The following is a 23,516-nucleotide window of genomic DNA, read 5'->3' on the forward strand; positions in this document are numbered from 1 at the left end:
GAAAAAGCTCTTTCAAACACAGTGAGGAAAAGTTTCTCAACCACATAATTATCAAAGTTGTCTAGCAGGGTCTCATCTTAAAACCAGTGACATTCTCAGCTAGTTCTTCATGGGATTATGTAGCAATGACCTCTGTAGCTCATTCTGATGCCTCCATTTTTACCATGTGAAAACATGAATAAAGTTCTGATAACAAGGTTAGCCCCCAGTCTCCCATTACCAAGTCAACTAAAGGGGATCAACACATATTCTGATATAAAATCAAGGAGACAGTCTGACACAATCTGAGGTGCTCAGTCAAAATTCTCCAGATACGCTGCCTACATGATAACAACCAGGTCTGCGTGTAAAAGAAATAGATGGAAGTCCAAAGAAATGTTATGGAGGACCCAGATTAAGAGAACAGCAGTAAGGAGGACAATGGATGATGAATTCAAGCTTTTTTTAACAGAAACCAAAAGCGTGGCTGAGCTGAGAAACCTTGAACTAAACTTGGAAAATAAAGATTAAATTGAACAACCAGAGAAGCGAGGAACAGAACTACATCGATGCTTGATGATGAAAGTATGAGGATCTGACAAACAAAGAAGCATATATATACTGTGGGGCACTAATGAGTGAGTGACTGCAGCCGTGACAGACTGACAATGAACAAGGGGAGTGTGGAGCTGAGGACCAAACAGGAGAGCTGAGGACCAAACAGGAGAGCCGAGGACAACTCGGGGTAATGACAAGAAACAAGAATCTAAACACTGAAACTAAAACAGGATACAAGGGTGTAAAATACCAACGAAGAACACAGAAAAAAATACAGTAGTAAGCTGAAAAGAATTAAACCAGAGCAAAGACAAAGAGCCTAAAGGACAGATAATCAAGACACAGAAAACATGGACTGTGACTGTGAAAGTCTGCATTCACAAAAATATCAGAATCAAGGAACTAAACCGTCTCACTTCCAATGTCATTCAAATATAAGGTGATGCAGAACGGAGGGAACATGCACAAGTCGCATTTTTTAGCTAACATCAATGCAACCTTTAATGTAGGTTGCTCTAATAATGTAAGAACACACGGGTGCAAGGTCTGGATCAACACAATGATGACAGAGGGAGGCGTCGGTATCTGGTGACATGTTCATCAGTCGGTAACGATCTGCACAAGCCAAGAACTTTCTGAGAGGAGGTCTGCTCTCATCAAGCCAGATAAGTGGAAGCACCTGTGTTACTGAATCTGCACTCAAGCTTCAAATCTCACAGTAAATATTTGACATTTATACGTTGACATATCTGTATGCTTGCAGTATGCATATATAAAAATATTACCACATAAGTGAGGGTAAACAGAACTTCTTTTGATGACAAGTGAAACCCCCGTGGATGGGCACATGATCAGAAATCAGGAATGATGGCTCGGAGCCATCGGCCTGCAGCTCATTACACTTCCAGCCTGCTCAAGTTTTGCAAGAGTGCCTGTGAGCTTTGCAGAGGAAAACAAGTTCACTCTGGTTCTGTTTGTTCCCCCATCTTTTTATATCTCAGCTCGTTGTGAACAAAACATTTCTACATCCTGGATGGTGTGTGCTGTACTCTCAAAGTCTGGTAATTGGTGCCGTTCTGCTGTTTGTTTTCGTGAGTTGCACAAATAGCACGCCTGTGTCAACATTTCACTTTAATTCAAATGTGGAGATTTTTTCTTACATGTAAACTGGAGTTTTGTGTGCAAATCTACTTTACTTAACAAACACAAAATAAGCCGACCATCTTCATAAAATTCTGAATCTGTGTCCATTCCTGCTGAATCCCAGATTTCAGCTGCTCAACAGTCCGTGGTTGTTGTTGTCTGGTTCTCCTCTTCATGATGCTCCAACATCTTCAATAGGAGACAGATGTGGACTGCAGGCAGGCAGCTCACACACTCTGTGTGTATGAAGCCACGCTGCTGGAAGTCCTGCAGAATAAGGTCTGGCATCGTCCTGCTGAAATAACCACGGACCTCCCGGGAAAAGACGTCACCTTGATGGCAGCATCTGTCTCTCCAGAACTCCAACATCCAGCTCTGCATCAGTGGTACCTTCACACAGATGAAGCCCTCCATGCCATGGACTCTGATGCAGCCCCATACCATCACAGACGCTGGCTTTAAACCTTTCTCTGAGAACAGCCTGGATGCTCTTTCTCATCAGTTTTTCCCAGAAGCAGCTGAAGCGTGGACTCATCTGCCCACAGAACACCTGTCCACTGTCTTTCTGTCCATCTGAGATGAGCTGGAGTCCAGAGAACTGGGCCGTGGTTCTGCACAGAGCTGATATATGGCTTCCTCCTTGTGTGATACAGTTTCAGGTCACATTTCTGGATGCAGCCGTGGACTGTGTTGAGTGAAAATGCTTTTCCGAGCTCCTCCCATGTGGCTGTATTGATCACGGTGGTGTGATGGGTTTTCATGCAGTGCTGTCTTTACACTCTGAGATTTCCCCGGACTCCCTGAATCTTTTCACAACATTCTCTCCTGTAGATGTTAAGTTCTTTACAATTTTGCAACTTTCAAACTGATCTGATAAATGATTCCCTGAGGGAATTAAATTAAAGTAGGGAGCCATGACTTATATTTGCTTGAAAAGTCTTTTATACCCAATCCAATTAATCTGCTGGCTGTAGAATAATCCAGGGCGATATCATCTTTTTTATTTTCCAACTTTCTGGGTTTTACTGGCATCAGACACTGATCATCATTTCCTTTGTAACTGTGTTAAATAAAGTTTCAAATGAACTTCAAAATACCAGATTTTATCAAATAACAAGAGCTTGAAAAACAAATTCCTTGGCTATGTTTGTTTAATAGGACGTGAGTATTAGGAGAGCCAATTTCGTCTGTAATCTTTCATCAAATCAGGTCATTTTGGCTGTTTTTTTTCATTCCTCAGTTGCAACAACAGTAACTGATTTCATGACAAAAATGTGAATTATATCTTGTTCCATAGTGGAACTTTTATATAGATTACACCACAAACAAAGGCATGCTTATCTTTGTGATAAATCTATTACATTTCCACTGTTTGACAGTAAGCATCTCGTTAGCACAGAAGGGCTTATTGCTTGAGATAGACCTTGCTGCTCTGCCTCTGAATCATTTGAAGGGATTATTATTCAGTCTAAATTAATCTAGCAGTTTCTCCTCCAGTAAACATTTTATTGGCACAAAAAGCATAGTCCAACCTTAATCAAAAGTATTTCGAACAAAGGAAGGATAAGATCAGAATTAAACCTTGTGGTGTGTGCTTGTATTTTTCCAGTAGGCACACCATCTTAAAAGCACAAAAACTCATGCTCTCTGTCATTTTGAGTCAAATACAACAGCATCATCCATACTCCTGACTTCTCCCAGAAAGCTACAAGGTTATTGTCGGTGCTGGTAGCTTGATGCAAGGGCTGGGATCATATTGTACTGACAAGGAAACTTTCTGGAATGTTCTTCTTGAGTATTTTGCTGTCAACAAACAACAGGGACCTCTTGAAGGGGTTAAAATGGGCTGTGGCAGAAAAATATAAAGGCCTGGAAACATGGGATATCAGTTCACGACCAGTTTGGCACAGCAATTATTTTCACATACTGTTAAATGTTGATTTCCTCTATCATTGTACCTGCCATTTGGAGTAAAATTGAAATTGTTATATCAGATCAACATAGTTTCCTGTTAGGTTTAGGCACAAAAACTAGATTTAGATTTATGAAAGGCTGGAGGGATGGCTTAAAAAATAAACCTCTTCTCTAAGGATGCTGTGTTGCTGAACTGGTTGAGCAGGCATCTCGCTGCTGTATTCAAGGGCTTCTGCTCATTATCCTGCTACCGACCAAGGGGTCCTGACAAAAATCTGCCACGCTGTGAGAACACAAGAAGAAACACTGAGGCTCAGCCTCCCTCTCTTGCAGAAAGAAGCAAAATATGATAAGAAAAAAGATGAAAGGGTTCAGCATTCTTCACGTTACATAATGTGTACAAAGAGAAATACAACTAAGGATTCTGCGACCACATAAGAAAGTTGGTAATGTATAAACAGCCCAGATTCACTGCAGCGATACAATATCTGTTTGTGTTTGACGGATATCCGTTATCAGCATTTTTTATGACCGTGACAGAAGCACAGCTAGTCCCCTAAAACTAAACAGCCTGCAGTATACATGCAACTGCATAAAATCATAAGAATTCACACCACATGTCATTCCTCATGTTATTTGGTTACACAGCCCCCCTTCAGCCATAGAAATTGAACTTTTGCTCGCTACCGGTTCTCTCTGCCCCGCTCGCGGCAGAGTCTGGCCAACATTGTGACCTGACAGGCATACGTGATGGTTGTTACCACACCAAACATTCCACTACCGAATTGTAGCTTCTGTTGCAAGCCAGAGAAGCAGGTTGATTTGAAGTTCTTCTCAGAGATAAACGAAAAGGAACAGCCAGTACCATGAGGCCGCTGGAAAGCAGTGTAATTATATGTAACTTGCTACACAAGGCCGGCACAGCAGCTACTAGTAGCCAGACAAGAGAGCTATCTATGTGAGCCAAACATCAAGACCACTGATAATGAGAAGGAGTATGAGGAGTAAGATAAACAGGAACAAGGCAACTGGTCAACTTGTTCTTTTTGAAAACAAACTGCTTGACTTTGAAGTGCTTAAAGACAAAGAGAAAGAGGTGAATGCACAAAGGAAAAAACTCTGGTTTATCAGAACTTAAGAACAACGTTGTATCAATAAGGAATCCGGACTCACTTGGATGTGTTTTAAAGATATCAACATTGAACAGCGTTAAAGTTCAGTTTCATGTGTGGATGCAGAATGCAGTAATATCCAAGCTGCACGTATAGTACAGCAAGGGCAGCGCTGTCTTTATCCAAAAAACAAAGGTTTTCGATAAAAAACTGGAAAACAATGTGCCTGTTATGCAAGTGATTATGTGCAAAGAAGTTTGCAGAGATTTGAAAGATTTGGGATGCTGTTAGAGCCGTACAATAGTCAAACCGTGAAGCTGAGAAATGTTACTGTTTTGGAAAGATTTCTGATCAGATTTAAATGTGACGACAACAGCGTGACCCAAAAACACTGAGATGAGTATTGGTGAAATAAAGACAGATAATGCCTTATTTAGAGGCTGTATTGTCTATGCTCCGCTCACTCCGTTATGTGGATATACGCGGAGCTCGAATGATCTAAACACTTTCAACAAACTGTTATCGGTGAGTAGATGAACGTATTTTATGCCAGAAATAAGGTCCAGGTTTAAAAAAAACAAACTTCCCCTTTAAAACCTCCTCTGTTCTGTTTTCTTTTCATACGACTTCAAATGATCTCACTGAGTGACAAATCTGGATTGCAAGCGGGCCAATTCATACCCAGAGAAATGCTGCTGTAATAAAAACAGAATGAAGTTTCTGTCCATACGAACAAAGACGACCTGACTCGATGACAGCATATGTTGCTTCAAAACCTGTATGTACTGTATATCATTCAGCACTGACGGTGCCTTCGGTAGTTTAAGTTATCTGTGCAATGTGCTGAAAACTTGTCATGATAACTTTTGAACCTTGCACTGGTTATAACCAGGATGGAACTTCTCCTCTGCAAAAAAAAAGGATTTCAGATTTTGGTCAGTGTGACACGTCCCCTCAGTCCATTAAACAAGCTCTGGCTCTGAGGGGGCAGCTTTGTATGTTGGTCTTATGTTTCATCTTTGCAAGATAAAGTTTTAACTTGCCTTTGTGGATGCAACAAACGTTCAGTGACGATGGATTTCAGAAACGTTCATGAGTCCAAGCAGTGACCTCCTCTAAGGACTCAACAAGCTGTCAAATCAAAATGACCAAATTGGTTCTTCATTCATACCCTAAAATACAACCAATGGGGCCTTCTTTCAAACTACAGGCCCTTAGAGGTAGCAGGAGAGGAATAAAACTCATATGAGCTTTTCAACGTTGAAGCAAACATCCTAGCTCCAAAATCCTTACAAAATTAGAGTGTACAAATGGCTGAAGTTGCAATAAAGCCACTGACGCGCCCGGTTATTTTACAACCATTTGCTCAACTTCTCGAATTGCAGGCATAAACTTTACATACGTAGGCAGGAGGAGAAGTGAACATGCAGCACTTTCAACCACGAAAGGCAAGTTTGGCACCAAAAACAAACTGATCAAATTGTATCGTTTCTTTATTTATGATACATTTAGGTACACTTCAGTTTATTTGTGAGTGCGACTGTCTCTGAAATAATGAGAAGTAAATTAATTCTGGCTTCAGGGTTTCACAGCTGTTCCAGACCAGACTTCAGTTGCGTTATGTTGCAGCATTGAATGCTGTGGACCACAGAAGATGTTGCAATATTCACTGTGTTTGCACATTGGTGTTAGGTAAACCCATTCTCTTACTTTCAACACACAGACTTTATAAAATGCTGACTTTACTCTTCAAAGTATTGGTATGTTGGCAAATAACCCAAATTATATCCACTTGTGAATCTGTTTAACCTTCTCCACACATATTTCCTTTCATTTGCACCAAATGTGCATGAACTGCTGTTGAGTTTCAAACACTGGTTCAGTAACATCTATGTTTACATATTCATTGTCATAAGAACACTTAATTCCCAGCAGCTCTGATTAGGCAGAGATAAAAATATAAACCTGCTCTTGGAGCTCTGGGAAATCCTTGATCCTTTCCCAATATAACTGTTCTCACTGTTCTGCCATACCTCTCGGCTGAGAAAAGCTTGGATGGGTTCCAGCCTCCCGCAGTACATGAAGTTAAGATCCAAAAGCAATGGGATGTTGTGTAATATGTGAATAAAATGGCTGCAACACATGTCTAAAAGCTAGGGACAGGGGTAACGAAAGAGTGGAAAAGTAAATGGTACAAAAACTAGACTGTTGTTGCAGCTAATTAGGTTATTTTAGAGATCATTGTCTGTGAACACAGTTCAAGGTGTCATCCAGAAATGACACCTTGAAAGGTTAAAGCTCTATTAGGCAAAGAAGAAGCCAGATGTGAACATGATCCAGAAACACTGCCATCTTCTCTGGACCAAAGCTCATTTAAAATGGACTGAGACAAACTCTTGTCCTTCAGCCAGCTTATTATCAGCTCTCAGTTAAAAGCCTGCACCTCGGGTGGTATGTGGGGTGCATGAGTGCCTTTGGAACAGGTATAAACAGGTTTAAGAGCAACATCTGCTCCCATCCAGTCGTTCTTTTTTTTTTACAAAAAGTTTTGCATATTCCAGCTAAACAAAGTAAAACCACATACTGCATCAATTACAACAGCATGGCATCTCATACTTCTCCTTCTGACACAGTTATGTTAGTAGATTTTTCCTTTCTGCCTGGAAGAGTTGAAGTCCAATAAAGCCGGACTATGACACATTCAATGGCTGTTTTATATTCTTAGATTTGCTATCTGACACTTTCCTGAAAGCCAGAAATGACTGGCTTTTTACGCGATGAAAGCTAATGGCTGCACAGATTAAAAGTGCTGATGTAAAACTTCTGTGACAGTGTGATGTCCAAGCTGCACATACATATGCAACATGTGGCGATAAAGAGGAAACTGTTGAATTTCAGCTGACAAACCGTGACGTGCGTAAACAAACTTGTTGCAAGATGTTTCAAAGCAATACAGAGTGAAACAAGAACTCTGTCAACGTCTTTGAACATGGATGACGACTTATAACAAGGTTTACAGATATGAAACCCATGTTTTAGTAATACCTTCCAAAACATGTAAGGAGACACTTTGTAGTATATGAATAATTTAAGTGCTTTAATCTAGTGAGGGATAAATATTACCGCAACTCATTAAACTTGTCATGAACCAGGTAGGATGTTGAACAAGTACACAGCACTCAGAGTTAAAAAGGACAAGGACAATGGGCCTCATGCAAGAACATTTTCGTATTCTTATTCTAAATTTTTCTCACTTTTTTGGTAAGAAGGTCTCGTAAGAACACGCCACGTCAGATTCAACAAACGCTCTTAACTTCGGAAAAAGTGTGTTCACGACCTGCGTAAATGATGAATGCCACCGTGCATATTTAAGTGCGCGTGCGTGATGATAGCACATTTGCATACTCCATATAAGGCCACGATTCCTCTCTCCTGTGCCAGGAAGTGTTGAGTCATGAGAATGGCATCAAGGCGCAAAAAGAACAACTTTACGGGCTCTGAGACTGGAGTTCTGCTTTAAGAGATCCAAAAAGGAAAATCTGCCATTTCTAGCAGTGTCAGCAGTGGAATTGCAAGACCTGCTAAAGCGAAGAAAGCAATTACGAGTGCTGTTAATTCCGTGTCACCTGTCGTTCGTAATGTCACCGAAATAAAGAAGAAATGGTTTGATGTGAAAATAGCTTAAAATCATTATTATTTTTTTAATTTATTTTTTAAAAAACGTCTCGCCATGGACAGGCGCTCCATGACTGCAGCTGGTTTATCGACACGCACCAGGCCTTTAGTGCGCTCCACAACGGCACGGGTGCTTTGACGCCTATATGTGTGCAGTCTGGAGCTCGGATTATGTTCGGCAGTTGTTATATGCAGAGTCAAATTAACCTCCAATTAGTGCATAATTTAAGTCAATCAGAATAATTATGGGGTATAATGTATATATTTATCTATGATTGCTTCAAACTAATTATACAATCTATTAGTCAAGAGTGGCAAGGAGCGGGGTAGTATAAGGAATTGTAGGGCCAACAACGCCACCTGTGGACTTGCACCCCAAGATATAACAAGTGGAGTACAAATACTTATAAGGACACAGGGTCGTGACCGAGGAGGCAGAGACAGTAGAGTAAATAAAACAAATCTGTGTTGAAAATGCTGATGAATAAAGCAAAAGTAAAACTGCTGCTGCAGAAAAAGAAAAAAGGGTTAAACACAAGATACGTTTGTAAAATTATTTTTATTAACAAAAAGGAAGCTAAAAGGGACAGCTATAACCATGTAAAAATCCAAATAACAACAGAAAACTAAAATCAGTGGGCTGGAGTCTCAGTGGGAGGCATACTACTGGGTGCGTGTGTCCCTCCTCCTTAACCTGGGATGCAACACTACAAAAAGAAACCTCTACAACCACACGAGATGTGCTCCAGTGTCTACTTGCATACAAAATGGGAAGTGAGGTCCTCACCACAGTGCCTAGCCACCCACCTGATGACAATCAGGCCACACTGAAGCTCAAAGGAACAACAAACAAAGAGGGTTAATAAAACCAGCAACTTAATCCATAAAACAACTTTACAAATATAAATGGGACAAAAATATACTTAAACTAACCAAACTGAATACACAAAGAACTACACAAAGCAGAACAAAGTGAAACAAACCAAAACTGTATAACAGAACTGCACAAAACAGCACAGCAGCAAGTAAACCTAAAAGACAAAACAACACGTTAGTGAGAAGCCAGAGTTCATCACACACACACGATAGGGACCCTCCTCACCACCTTGATCAGGTAACTGCACCAGCTCAGCAAGAGGCTGAATGGAGCCACTTTGAGCCTTTATTTAGTCACCCCACACAACATGGGGAGGAGCTAAAGAAGTGGCTACCTGAGTTGCATTATACAACTCTTAGGTCCACTACACAAGCAAACTTGACTTGAATAACAGCTATTTATACAGCTATTTAAAACAGACTATTTTACTAAACGCCTGCGACAGGTCCGGGTCACTCGTAAAATCTGAATCTGAAAGAAATCTTAAAATACGAAAACATTGGTGAAATTCTCTTAAATAACTTGCCGTCACGACTTAAGAACAAATTTGTTCGTACAAACAGTTCTTGCTTTAGGCCCAATGTCTTTCTGCAGCTGTCAACAGGCAGACAGGTTAGATCAGTAAAACACAGAAGAGAAGAAAAGGACAGAAAGAGGGATAAAAGCAGGGGTATGTCACTGACTCAAGATCAGAGCGATATGAGGAGATGATTGATGCTGAAGTAGCCTGAAGCACAAAAACAAAAGACTGGAACATGTCATCAGGGTGAAATGCACATCAGGTTTTTACAAAGACAGAGTGTCCTAAATCCCAATTTCAGCTGGAAACGAGGTAGAAAAGGCATGCATTGAAATGTGGTGGGAGGCGGGAAATGGACTAAAAGAGAGAAGTTCCAGCAGAAAGACATTTCCAGGTTGTATGCTGGTCTTTGAGAATTAGTTGTCATGGGAAGAGCAGAGGTTGCGGATCCAAATACAGGACTATCAGTCCTGAAGTATAATGAAGTAAGGTTTTTAGTAGCGATTTAGGGAAACTGGGCTTGATGACAGGTAAAGCACCTTGAAGGATCTGATGCCAAGTCCAGTTGCCCTTGACTCAAGTTGCCCTTATAGAGAAAGATGACCTGGATACATTCACGGACATCTTGCACTGTAACACCAGCTGGGTGTACAGCTGTGTATGTGCAGGCTGGTTTTAACCTTCAGTTCGGTTGTATAACAGCTGTCTTTAGCTTTAAATGCTACACATCTAACAGAGGGTCAGCCGCTAAACAGTTGATCACTATTTCTGTTTCCAAATCCAGGGCAACAGTCATAGCTGCTGGTGGAAATAACATGGCACAACGTAATGCGACAGTTACTATCAAGATTTATGTTGGCCCGTGAGGTCTTACTCTCCTAAAATAGATTGATCCATATTTCACCTTAGCACACTAAGCCCTAAACAACCGCTCCTATCTATGTCATATGGAGACAACCTCTTGCTGTCAAATGTCAACTCATGACATGCCAGTAAAGTTAAGGTCTTTTTACAGAATACTCAGCTAATTCGGATAATCCCACGAGGCATCCATGAACTGATCAGTCCTGCAGATTCACAAGGTTATTATCTCCATATAAGATTGTTTTGGTAAACCTGCTGGTCCTGCAGAAAATCTCAGGGCCAAAAACAAGGCCATCTGTTGAAGATTTTCTGCCTGTCAAGGCTTGTGTTACACACAGCGGGAGCAAATTTAGCCCGTTGGCACGCTGGTTTGATTTACTGGGAATGCAAACATTATTAATTCAAGAGGAGAATCTATAAAGTTCTACGAGCAGAAAAGCCTTCTAAATCATCGCTATTGTTGTTACTCCATGGTGTATACTGTCAAAATACATTCTGCACAATGATAATCATTAGCAGCCTTCATGCGTATCATCGTAAAACTGCACTTGTGCAACTCTAAGTCCAAAAAAGTTGGGATGCTTTGTTGAATGTAATCAAAAACACAAATATTTCTATTCAAAATAGAGGATATTGTAATAAAGCTGTAACTGAGGAGACCTGCTGCTGGAAATATTGTCCTTTTCTTGTCTGATAGAGGATTGGAGCTGCTCAGCAGTCACTTCAGTCCTCTTTGTTTTATTCTAATAGGTCTGGACTGCAGGGAGGTCAGTCCAGCAGCCGGAGTCTTCTCCTACGAAGCCACGCTGTCGGAATAGCTGGATGTGGCTCTAAAACCATCAGCCTTTAAACCGAGTTCTGACAACAAGCTGGATGGTCTCAGCATTGGCTTAAGTTTTCTATTAGTGTTGTAAAACAACAGGGACTGAGGGTCGTGTGAATAAACACAGATTATCTGATAATTCTGTGGTGGCTGTCCCCTGAAAGAGCAGAATAAACAAATATGATAATTTGTACAAAACAGTTTCATTTAAGAAACATATAAAAGTGTAAAGGGCAGAATTGATTACATAAATCCATGTTGTCACATGAGTTAAATACACTAAATAGTTCCTTCCTCCTACAGGCACTGTGTCACAGTGCACTCCTGACTCCTGCTGTTACCTCGCAGGGAGAAAACAGCACAAATATATTGTTTCTATTGTTAAAAGGTCTGAAAATACACATTTGCAGATCAAAAACCTTTCCTTCATTAAAAAAATGTACAATGTGAGGTCTGTAGATTATTCACAGTTGTAGTTGGAACACATTTCTATAATACTCTTCGTTAATTGGTGTAATCTTCTTTTTGTTTTTTACTAGATGTGGTTTATTTCCAAAAACATAAATGTGTAAAAGAATAGATACATGCACAGTGAAAGAAGGTTTTTAAAGCCAGTGACAACATGACCGTCAGCACTTATTTGCTGCTGGCAGATTAAGATAAAGAGAGCTATAATTTACCAAAAGTGGAAATATACACAATTACACAATTAGTGAAATCAAAATGAGAGGCAGGGCGATAACTTCACATATTCAGCACAGTATACAGTTACATTCCCGTCTGTGACAGTGTTTGTAAGGCAACTCCCTGGGTGTTTTCATCACTCTCAGAATCACTTCTGGCTTCTTCTCTGAGATTCTGGGTGACAGCGCCTGCCGGTGGTACAGTAACACTACGTTTTACGTTAAAAACATCCCACTTCTCAGGCAACAGGCCACGGTCGAATGTGAAAAAAGCCAGACAGGAAAAAACCAAGATGGTTACCAAGGTGCAGAGCATGGACACCGTCCTGACAGGGGACTTTTGCACATAGACGCCACCTTCCAGAGTACAACCTGGAAGAGGAAGAACAACGGGAATCCCTAAAATGTTTTCTCCCAACAGAATCCTCAGGGTCATCCCTGCGATGTAGCCCACCGTTGCACCATAACCGTTTGTCACTTTAAAGAAGAGCACGGAGACCAGATGTGGGAACATGAGCGTGTAGGAAACATCTGCTCCAAGAATCCAGAGGACCAGAGTGCTGTTGGTGTAGAAGGTTATCGATGTCCCAACCAAACCCACCACCACCACTGAAATCCGAATCACCCACTGCATTTCACTGTCTGATGCCTGCAGACATGTAGTCAGAGAGGAGATGCAGAATCATTCATTCGTTCATGTACATGTGCTTTTCAAAGTGTATTCAAGTGATTAGTTTGTCTTATTTTTATTTGAGTGGAAAGGCAGAGTCAGTCCAGTCCTAACCTAAATCTCACAAGACACAATGTGCAACTAAGCTGCTGCCATCAACCACGTCTTACACCCTTTACCTGTGAACGCAGGACGTTCTTGTAGATGTTTGAGGAGAAAACAGAAGTTGCAGACAACAGGCCTGAGTCTGTGGACGACATGACAGCGGCGGCCACAGCTCCAATTCCAATTATGGAAATGTAAGGTGGAGTGAGGTAGTGTAGGGTGAGGGGCAGAACCAAACTGTGCTCACCACGTAAATGTGGAGCCGGAGAACCATACCCTGTCAAGTTCCAGTCTAGAGGAAAGACAATATTGTTTTAAATTGTGTGTGAATAGGTTTATTAGGCAGCGCTACAGAGTCAGGGTTTGGAATCTAAGTTGGAGTCTAAATTAAGTGTGTTTCTTTCATCTTAATTCACACATTTGAGGTAAATAACCATCTCTTGAGCTTCTAAATGTTCCACTTTGTACATCCAGCTGTCACTGACTTTTCCTGCCTAGCTTAAGATGCTGACAGGTGGCATGACGAGTATGCATCTGAAATATTTTTCACTGCAGGGAAAGTTGTTTTATAGCTTGAACAATGCTGTTGTGCATGTTATACAGAGCTGTAAGTATATTCTTACAGAGAGGCTTTCCATACAGAAGTACATGTAGATATAGATAACGTAGATATATATAAAGAGAGAGAGAGTACCGGCCAGGAGGAGCTGGTTCTGTTTGCTATTGCTTTACAAACTGGCGTTTGTTGTAATAATAATGAAATCAATTTGTCCAAGATTTACGAATAACTCCATGTAATTTCCAACTTAATTCCCACCTGTGGAGGCAGCGACGGCCCCAACCAGGACGGGAGGGATTCCCAGAATGGCGATGACAAATGCAGCAGCATAGCAGATTAACTGAGCCGTCGCTGATGAGGAGGCGGACAGCGTCCTCTGGTGGAAACTCTGAAACGACACGCTCCCGAGGCCCTGGAAAAAAAGAGCTGGATGAGTGAAATCAGATGAGCAGAGACCTGAAATGCAGGAGGTCATTTATAGTCGAGCTTAATAAACCATTTAATTATTTAACTGTAGCACATCTGTGAAGCAGTTTATCTGTTCTCATAACAGAGCAGCAAAGTACTTTACAGAAAGGTTTAAAGAGAGATTATTAGGATAGTAACAGAAACACAGCAATAAAATGTGCTACGGGAGTCAGATATCACCATTGGCTTACTTAAAGAGACATTTAAAGACAGCTGCAGTAAATCAGAGTCATAACAAGTCATGTCAAGGTTTGTTTTCAATGGCGCATTTAAAAATAGCCACAGTGACCAGAGAGTTGTCCAAGTGGAGTAATATATTAACACTATCAGCAGCTTCTAAGCCTGCAGATAAATATGAATTAAGGTGCAGAATTGAGCCATGGACCGTGTCATGTCTCACCAGGAGGGATAGTAGTAATGATAAAAAGGTATTTCCGATGTATGGCTTTATTATTTACTCTAAGAAGTTATGTCTAACATGTCAAATATGTATGCATAAGCAGCTGCACTATCAGTAGCAAAAGCACTGGTAAAATAAATAATTCCTAGATTTGAAATTCCTGAAAAGATCTACAGTGACAATTGAACACACTTTGTAAACAATGTCATCTCCCTGATGGTTAAAGGACTTAGGAATAGACCTTAGAAACCACTGTGCATATCATCCACACAATGGAAAAATCAAGTCAAGGCTGAAGAAAATCATAGAAGAAACAGGAAAATCGGGTTTATTGTTTACCGCTAGCAGTCCTAAACATGCATATTATTCCAACTAGCGTAGGATTAACTCTATTTCAGATTATGTATGGTTTATAATTTGTACTTCCACCAGGCATGATAAAGAAAGAGAAGAAACCTTAGCAGAGTACATGGTTAAAATGTTAACAAGCAGAGAGAGCTCTTCTGTCCAGTCTGTTCCAGGTGAACCTGTGGAGGAATCTCTGAAACCCGGAGACTGGATCCTCACCAAAGTGATAAAGAAAAAGAACTGGTGGGAAGTGGGAAGATCCATATCAGGTATTACTTACACCACCCACAGCAGCTAAAATAATATATCCTGGATGCACTTATCACACTGTAAAATAGTAAGGTCACGACTTGCAGGGGAAGGGAAAGATTAGTCTGACTACAAAGGGGAATTCTCTCAGGAGGGGGTTTGTCCCAACCTCAGTGACGAAAACGACGGCTAAAACGAGAATGTGGATAAAATAGAACAGGTAAAAGGGACAGACAAGGGTTAAAAGGAACCAGCTGAGTATTGTTAGTCTTTGCTCTTATTATAATACTCCTAATTCTATGGTATTAAGCCCAGATGAACAAAACTAAAGATGATGCTTTACAAGGAATCGCCCCCACTCCCTGGACACAGGCTGACCACAGAGATGGAGGTCCCTCAGGTCCAATAGACAACTTGTGAACCTACATTTTGTTACAGGAATAGATGGGGTGACAGGTGACTTATGCTCAGTTATCACATGAGGAGGTAACCGTCAGAGTAATCAATCTAATTGTATCGCGTGTGCTAAAGTCAGACCACATTTAGGAACTGCACCATTTAAATTAAGCAACTGGTTTACAATGTGCATTACAATTGTATAATGACTCTTTTGTACCTAACACAGAGCAACGTAAAACTCTTTCTTTGTTGTTCCAGCAGTTAAGAAAAGAGATGTACTGCCCTCAGCGTTGTCTTATAGGGGTAATTATACATGTTTCAGTCACAGGGGTACGGGTAAGAATGTGAGTACACTCATGTCAGATTATTGTCAAGAATCCATCAATGTCACTCAGGTAACTACTCAACGTCTTGGTTTTGGAACCAGACTTCCATGAGCGCAGACTTTTGGTGGCTGTGTGGGGATATGAAACTGAGGCCATCTGTTCCCTGTGGGGGACTTTAAGGCCTCAAACTCTCTCCGGAGAAGCTGCAACGTCTCAAGCGTTCAACTGTGCCTGGAGGTTCATTTGACAACAGAGTGTACCTGGATAGCATTGGGGTTCTGAGGAGTCCCAGATGGTTTTAAAGCTAGAAATCAAGTTGTTTCAGGTTTTGAATATTTACTTTTCTGGTGGGCAACAATAAATAAGAATGTTGATTGAATAAATTACATCTACATGGCATTGCTGAACAATTAGGTCCAACTTCCCTTATGGCATGGCCAAAAAGGATGGCTTTGGATATGTTGCTGGCAGAGAAAGGAGGGCTGTGTAAAATGATTGGAACTTTCTGTTGCACCTTTATTCCTAACAATACTTCCCCAGATGGCCGCATCACCAAGGCCTTAGAGGGACTCATATCACTCTCAGCAGAGCTGGCAGAGAACTCAGGGAACAACGACCCCTTCACTGACACAATGCATCAACAGGTAGAGAGTGACGATGACGACAAGCTACTCGAGGACGATGGAGACGAGGATGCAGATGACGTTTAAAGTGCAAAGCAGTGCCTTGCATGACCCAGCGTGAATTCTCAGTGATTTGTTCAAAGATAATCTCTTTGAAGTGTTGAACAGTGATGCAGAAGTTACAAGGTTATGCAAAGAATGTAAATAAAAAAAAAATATATATATTACATGAAAATAAGTACTATGTGATGGGGGAGGCTTCCTCACACTGTTGTTTTGTCTACTGTCTGAACTTTATGTCTCATAACTTGTGTGGCTGGTGATTAAACATAAATAGCATGAATAGTATCATTTTTTGAACTCAGACAACTGTGGGTCAGCTTCCTGACATGTTGTGCAGCCTTGTCTCCTTGCTGTAAGAATAAATGTTTTGTGTTAAATGTCTCCAGCGACTCTGAGCCTCATTTTGAGAGAATTTTCTTAACACAGAGCTATGAATGGTCCAGCGTTCATTCACACAATCCTGTTGAAAAGATACAGCTAAGGTCAATGAACACAGAAAAACAACAAAAAAATAATCTGTTTTGAGTAACCTTCACCCCATTAAAGCTGCCAGGTCATCAATATTGTCCAAAGTCTTCCATCACAGTCCAGTTCTGTCTGCCCACATCTGTTTTCTTGACCTGGTTTGTTTAAACTGCCTTCACTATGCCAGCTGTAAGCCTGCCAACGTACGGAGTTCGTCTTATCTCTGCCTGCCAATTACGTTTCTAAACACAAACACAACCAGAGGGCTTTACTTGTGTGTAGTTAAGATGAAAATTAAGTTTGAAGACTGCTGTGGTCAGACTAAAGTGTAGCAGGTGGGCCTCGATACCCTTTGCACTTAACCCTCCTGTCCCACATTAATTTAAATTTGTAATCTAATTCTAACCCTCTCTTGGAGTATCTACATCCAGTCTACACACATATCCAAGAACTCAGTATCATCAAGACTAGTCTCATTACAAGACAGTTTCTAGTTGTATTTTTCACTTTAGTTTGTCACAGCAGCAGTTTTAAAACTGATTTAAAAAGAGTAAGACTGCAAAAGAAGATGGTGTTTACCTATTTTTCTACCTTTACAGCAGAAAATAATCATATATAAAAGGGAAAGTGGAATAAATGTCGTAATGAGTGAGTCATGTGTGTCACTGAGGCATCATCTGTCACTGGGAATGTAAAATTCACAATCATAAGCTGGAGAAGGAAATGAATTGGTCCTGGTCACACCTGGCTTTAACAAACATTTCAAGTGATCCAGTCAAGTTCACAGCTCTACAGGTGCACAACATCTTGAGACCCCATCGATCAGAGTCAGAGTCAGAGGTGGTCTGAGGCCACATTCTGCCAGCATGTAGGGCTCAGTGCCTCCCCAATGCATGTGAGGCTGATCAGACTGACCAAAGTGTATGTTAATGCCCTGCCTAAACAGTGCCAAAGTCATGGAGGTATGAATTACTGACCAGCATTAAGAAATCATCAATCCATTTCCAGGCACTGTCTTTGTCCAGAGTGCCAACCCAAGGCTCCTGAAACATGTGGGTGAAAGCTGTCTTGTCGAGGTTTACAGATGTTTGGTTGAGAAGAAGGAAGGGAACACACAGCCACTGCGAACAGATCACCACACAAAACACAGCAGAACTTGTTTATTTCAACAAATATCTATGCTCGAGCTATTTTTTTCACACACTAAACCATGATTGGCTTTTTTTCTCTCCCCTTTCCTGCGAAAGGAGTCTGTGTCTTTGAATGTGTCGTTCCAAATGCCAACAGGTGCGCCATATGTTTGTCAGCGCCATTACAGAAAAATTCAAATCTGAGGAAACCTGTTTGAGAGTTGGAGCGAGTGCAAAGACAGCCAGTAAAACTTTGCTGCTGATTCAGATCACATTATTTAAAACTCTCAGATAAAAAAACGTGAGGGATGGACATGAGTCAAAGCTTCCTAACTTGAATGAGTCTGTGAAATTCTCCATGTCTTTCACACTTTTACTGCTTCAAACTGTGAGAATCAACACGTGCAAACAGCACTACACAGACATTTAATGACAACAGCTCTGCCTTGAGCAACACGCTTTAGTTCACCAATCAGTACATTATAAAGCAGCAGCATCTGACTACACATACTGCACTGTTTGTGTTCACATGTCCAGTAAAGGGCACTCCTACTTACCAAACTGAGGAATGCTAGAGCGAGCTGAATGACATCAGTGTAGGCCACTGAATACAAGCCTCCTAACAAAGTGTATACTATGGCCACAGCTGCCGAGATCCACGCAGAATACATGTAGCGCAAGTCCAGTATCACACTCATGGTTGCTCCTGTTAGAAAACACGCACAATAAGGATTTAAACTGCTTTAGTTACCAGCAAATTTGCTCATTGCCTGCTGAGCATGTATATTCACCTAAACCAAGCAGAGTGCAGGACACCCACAACACATCCACCAGCAGACAAGGCAGCACCAGGGCACCACTCAGCACTTTGCCATACTTTTCCTGGAATGGGTCCATCATGGTGACATATTTCTTGTCCCTCATTGGCTTGGCAAAGAAAAGACCACCTGATGCAGTGCATCAGATATCAAACATTATTTTGGATTCATTCTGTCAACCCCCTTTAACACTTCTGCAAAGTAGATCTCTAGAACTGACCCAAGCTACATATATACATGTTGTCATGTCTGATACAATTGAGATCAGCTCATCCTCTTGCCTCTATAGTTACCGATTATGAAGGACACTGAGTATTGAAGAGGCATAAGAGCCCAAATTAAGCCCATTTTGGGAGTGTACACAGCCTCAGCCACGCCCAGGATAAAACCTCCTCCAACCCATGTAGCTGTAAGAGAAAGAAACACACACACTTTAACCCACTAAGACTAAACGTGACATTTAGAAAATAAATCTGAAACCGGAGCATAGTTGGAAAACATTTCTTAAAATCTTAAATCAGTTCATTAAAACTATTACTTCTAAGCCTCTGAATAAAGCCTTGATTTTTACATTAAATCCCTGATTTTTCCATTATATTAATCAATATTAATAAAAAAAACAACAGTTTTACTGTCTTGAAAATCTTGATAAAAGCACAGAAGGCCTTTTTCTACCTGGATTTAATGGGCTGAGCAGAATAATCCTAATTTTTTGCATGATGAGCACAGTAGCAAATATTATTATACATATGAGTAAGCAGTGATCTATTTCTGATTTTGATTCTACCTTTGAAAAAGAAGACAAAACTCACAGTTATAACACCAGTTTTATAAAGACACTTAAACAAAATCGAGGTCTCTCGACTGCTTTTGCTTTTTTAGACTTGAGTAGGAATCATGAATCATCAGTTTTATCATCAGCTCAGTTTTAATAATGTCCTTATGTAATATGTTATGAGTTGGTGTTGATCCAAGGTTGTATTTCCCTCATCTTCAAGGGGAACTCCGGTATTTTTAAACCTAGACCTTATTTCTGGCGTGAAATAGGTTCATCTACTCACCGAGAACAGTTTGGTGAAAGTCGGCGTCCTTCGGAAGATATTTAGATAACTTGAGATCCATATAACGGAGTGAATGGGGGCATAGATGCAGCCTCTAAATAAGGCATTATCTGTCTTTATTTCACCAATACTATAAGAAGAATGAATGAATGAACGAGTGCTATAGCTCTGTTAGCTCATAGCTGCTGTGTTGTTGTTATTGGCGGCTATCGGGGGGCTTATAGAGGGCTTTCTACACACTGGGATGACGTCATCGACGCACACCGCTGCAGCACAGCTTATTTAGTTCCCCTTTAAGACCTGGTCTGCAAAACCAACCTTTCGAAAACTTTTCTCTGTACTTAGATTTGATGATTATATGTACTAATGAGACATTATCTAATTTAATATGCACACAGCAAAATAAATAAGTCAAATGTTAAGAAAAGTGGTTGGATTGCTTTGTTCTGCAAAGTAAACCCAAAATTTATAACATGACCTAATAAATCTATTTTTGATCAGCTGACCAACAACCTACCGGTCATGGTGAAAATCCCAACCACCAGGCCGATATTCCTGTCTCCAAGTAGCACCACTTCAGTCCTGCTGCTATCACTCTTCCTCTCAGCTCTCCTGGACTTTTGGGCAGCCCACACTCCTGTCCCCAGAATCAGTATGTAGAACAGCACCACCGCGATCACACCGGGGACATTCAGAGCCATGGTGGTCAGCCGTTATGGAGCTCTCTGACAGGAGGATGGGCTGATATAGCAACAAATACAGGTCATGTAAACAGAGCGAGTCTGCAAGGACGAAGGTCAGCAACACATTCAGGAAGTTAAAAGCCATGTTTTGGGATTAATCCTGAATCGACCGGAGATGGCACTACTGGCATTCTATGCACAACAACTCATCTACTTAACACATTCACACCTCTAATTGACTTTAATGCCCAGTAGCAATATTGCCAACAACAACAGACTGCTACTTGTATAACCTCTTTATGCAGAATCTCCTCTTACTGGATTCCTACTCAGAGCAAAGAGAAAGCAACCCGCTCATCCTACATGGCAGCGGTGCAGTTCCAAGTCTGAGGAGTTTTCTCTGTGTCTGTGATGGAAGCTTCATCCTGACTGCAGAGAGGAACAGATTGAATAAACTTATCAGGAAGGCTGGGACAGAGCTGGCTTGCTGATCCACGTTTGATCACTTTTTTTTTTTGCTGTTCTAGGAAATGGTCGACCAGTTTGTGTGCATTTGTTTCAATTGAGAGGCAGTTGGTTTTGATAGTTGCTCCATGCTTGCTTTTATCTCCTCCTGGTGGCGATGTTGGGCCTCCAAAACTTTCTAAAGCTGTTGCTCAATATTCTGATCAGGAGCATTCTGCACAGTGGAGAGATTCACTCACTGTGTTCTTTCATCCTTTTTTCCATTTCCAGAGGCAGAGCAACTGGGGGTTAAAGGGGCAGAAAGCCCTGGGAATTCAGTAAGGTCCATCTCCAACAGTGAATATGTTGAGGGGGATAAATTGTGTCCACTCCACTTTTGATTTTTTAATAAGGCCGCTTCTCCCCCACCTTTCCTCCCATTTCGGCATTTATCCATAAAACTAAAATTTGGTGGTGCTGTTTCATTAAGAACAGGAGCACGAGCAAGTTTTCGATTCCTTCTTTTACTAACTAATACAGGAATCCCACTGGGTCCCAGCTTGTTCACAGAACAGCTGTCAGTAGTAGGACTACTACAACAGGGACCCTGAACCCACCACGGCTTGGTATCATGGCATATGATTCATATTCAACACTCAAGCGATTGGGTAAAAGCAATAAATAAGATATTTTTCCGTTAACGTCGGTGAAATCTAGGCGTAATAACGTGGATATTTAACTAAGACCTGTAAAACCAGTTAAGTTAAATAGAAACTGTAGTTAAACACACGTGTTTGACTAAAAGCTGTAAAAACAAAGAAGATCAATATACACAATATTGCCAAATATTCACTCACCAAATATCCAGATAATTAAATCCAGGTGTTCCAACCACTTCGATGGCAACAGGTGTATAAATTCCAGCACCTCGGCATGCAGACTGCTTCTACAAACATTTGTGAAAGAATGGGTCGCTCTCAGGAGCTCAGTGGATTCCAGCGTGGTACCGTGATAGGATGCCACCGGTGCAACAAGTCCAATCGTGAAAATTCCTCGCTATGAAATATTCCACAGTCAGCTGTCAGTGGTATTATAACAAAGTGGAAGCATAGTGCGCAGACTTGCTACAGACTTCCAACCTTCATGTGTCCTTCAGATTAGCTCAAGAATAGTGCATAGAGAGCTTCTTGGCATGGGTTTCCATGGCTGAGCAGCTGCATCCAAGCCATACATCATCAAGGACAATGCAAAGCGTCGGATGCAGGGTGTAAATCATGCCGCCACAGGACTCTAGAGCAGTGGAGACGCGTTCTCTGGAGCAGGCACCTCACCAGACACTTTTTACCGGGCACGTGCCCCTGTAAACATGCGTTGTGCCCCTGTAAAAATTCCCACATACATCCTTCAAACTATGCTACGACTGATGTGCCAAGGAAGAATAACAGAGGCACGATTTGACCTATTTCAACCACTAACCTACTTTAGCAAACACTGGATAGGTCTTCCAAAGAGTGAAGTGAAGAGGTTTTATTAGCAAGCATTGGGTGCGTCAGTGCATGTTCAGCGAACATGCGTGTGTGACGCGGAGCGCGCAAAATCCGTCATATTTATCAGCGGACAGTAGCCCACACATTTTGCCGATCGAAGCGTAGTAGGCTATATGAACCATTACACATTGATGGACTGCCGTCATCGTGGTCATGGACATGAGGAAATTCATACAGAGGAGAGTCAGGGACAGAGAAGCAATGCGAACTCAGAATAAGGTGGAGGCCGGTAAGATATTTGTTTTCTATGTTGTGTCGACGCCCATGCCTGTAGGTCACTGTCATTTCTTACGCCAAACACACAACGTTTGCATTTAGGCTTAAACAGTGTCTGGTTCCTTGACATATGAAAAACGCGAGACAATATCCTATCCTGTCGATTATAGCCTATTTACTGAAATATCTTCTATAGACTGAAAAGGTTATACAAGCTGGAATGTATGCAAAGAGTAAACAGTGTTTTTTTCTTCTGTAACAGAGAATGAGGAGCAGAGTGTTGGAGGAGGTGAAGGAGGAACTGAAAAGTGAAATGGCTGAACTTTTTTTTTGCTTAGATAGTCTATAGCTCTGTTAAACCTGTTGAGGTTCATGCAAATTTGAATAAATGTTCTTACACATCCACTACAGGCTCATTTTCTGTGTACAATAAGGCAGTGTTGGTGGTGGACTGGGGGGCTGTGCCCCTGTACAGCTGGAAGCCTAGCAACGTCCCTGCTCATGAGTGACGAATCACGCTTCTTCATCTGGCAATCTGATGGAGGAGTCTGGGTTTGGCGGTTTCCAGGGGAACGGTACTTGTCTGACTGCATTGTGCCAAGTATAAAGTTTGGTAGACGGGGGCTTGAATGGAACTCAATTCAATTCAATTTAATTCAAATAGATATCAACAAATTCCCCCCTGCCAATCTCCAGTTTCAGTACAGACAGATGACAGTGCACTTGGTATTGTTACCCAGATATATTCTGTCATTTAAGTTCATGTTCACAGTAATAAAACTGGACGTATACGA

The 23,516-nt window shown here is 41.2% G+C and overlaps 2 protein-coding genes across 2 annotated transcripts in view; one reads left to right on the forward strand and one right to left on the reverse strand.

The window, feature by feature from the left end:
- The window catches only part of ctnnd1 (catenin (cadherin-associated protein), delta 1), a 250,087-nt gene that overhangs the window by 164,103 nt on the left and 62,468 nt on the right, over positions 1-23,516 (forward strand). The window lies entirely within an intron of this gene.
- LOC140305361 (high-affinity choline transporter 1-like) lies at positions 8,976-20,569 on the reverse strand. Its single transcript, XM_072384203.1, has 8 exons — positions 20,350-20,569; positions 19,065-19,178; positions 18,745-18,900; positions 18,511-18,659; positions 17,801-17,944; positions 13,741-13,894; positions 12,998-13,215; positions 8,976-12,797 (listed from the first exon to the last, which is right to left on the reverse strand). Exons 1-8 carry the CDS (start codon positions 20,531-20,533, stop codon positions 12,234-12,236), a joined length of 1,683 nt encoding a protein of 560 aa, XP_072240304.1. The 5' UTR covers positions 20,534-20,569; the 3' UTR covers positions 8,976-12,233.

This window comes from Leuresthes tenuis, unplaced genomic scaffold (assembly GCF_036924035.1).
Source record: "Leuresthes tenuis unplaced genomic scaffold, fLeuTen1.0.hap1 SCAF_4, whole genome shotgun sequence".
Classification (NCBI taxonomy): Eukaryota; Metazoa; Chordata; class Actinopteri; order Atheriniformes; family Atherinopsidae; genus Leuresthes; species Leuresthes tenuis.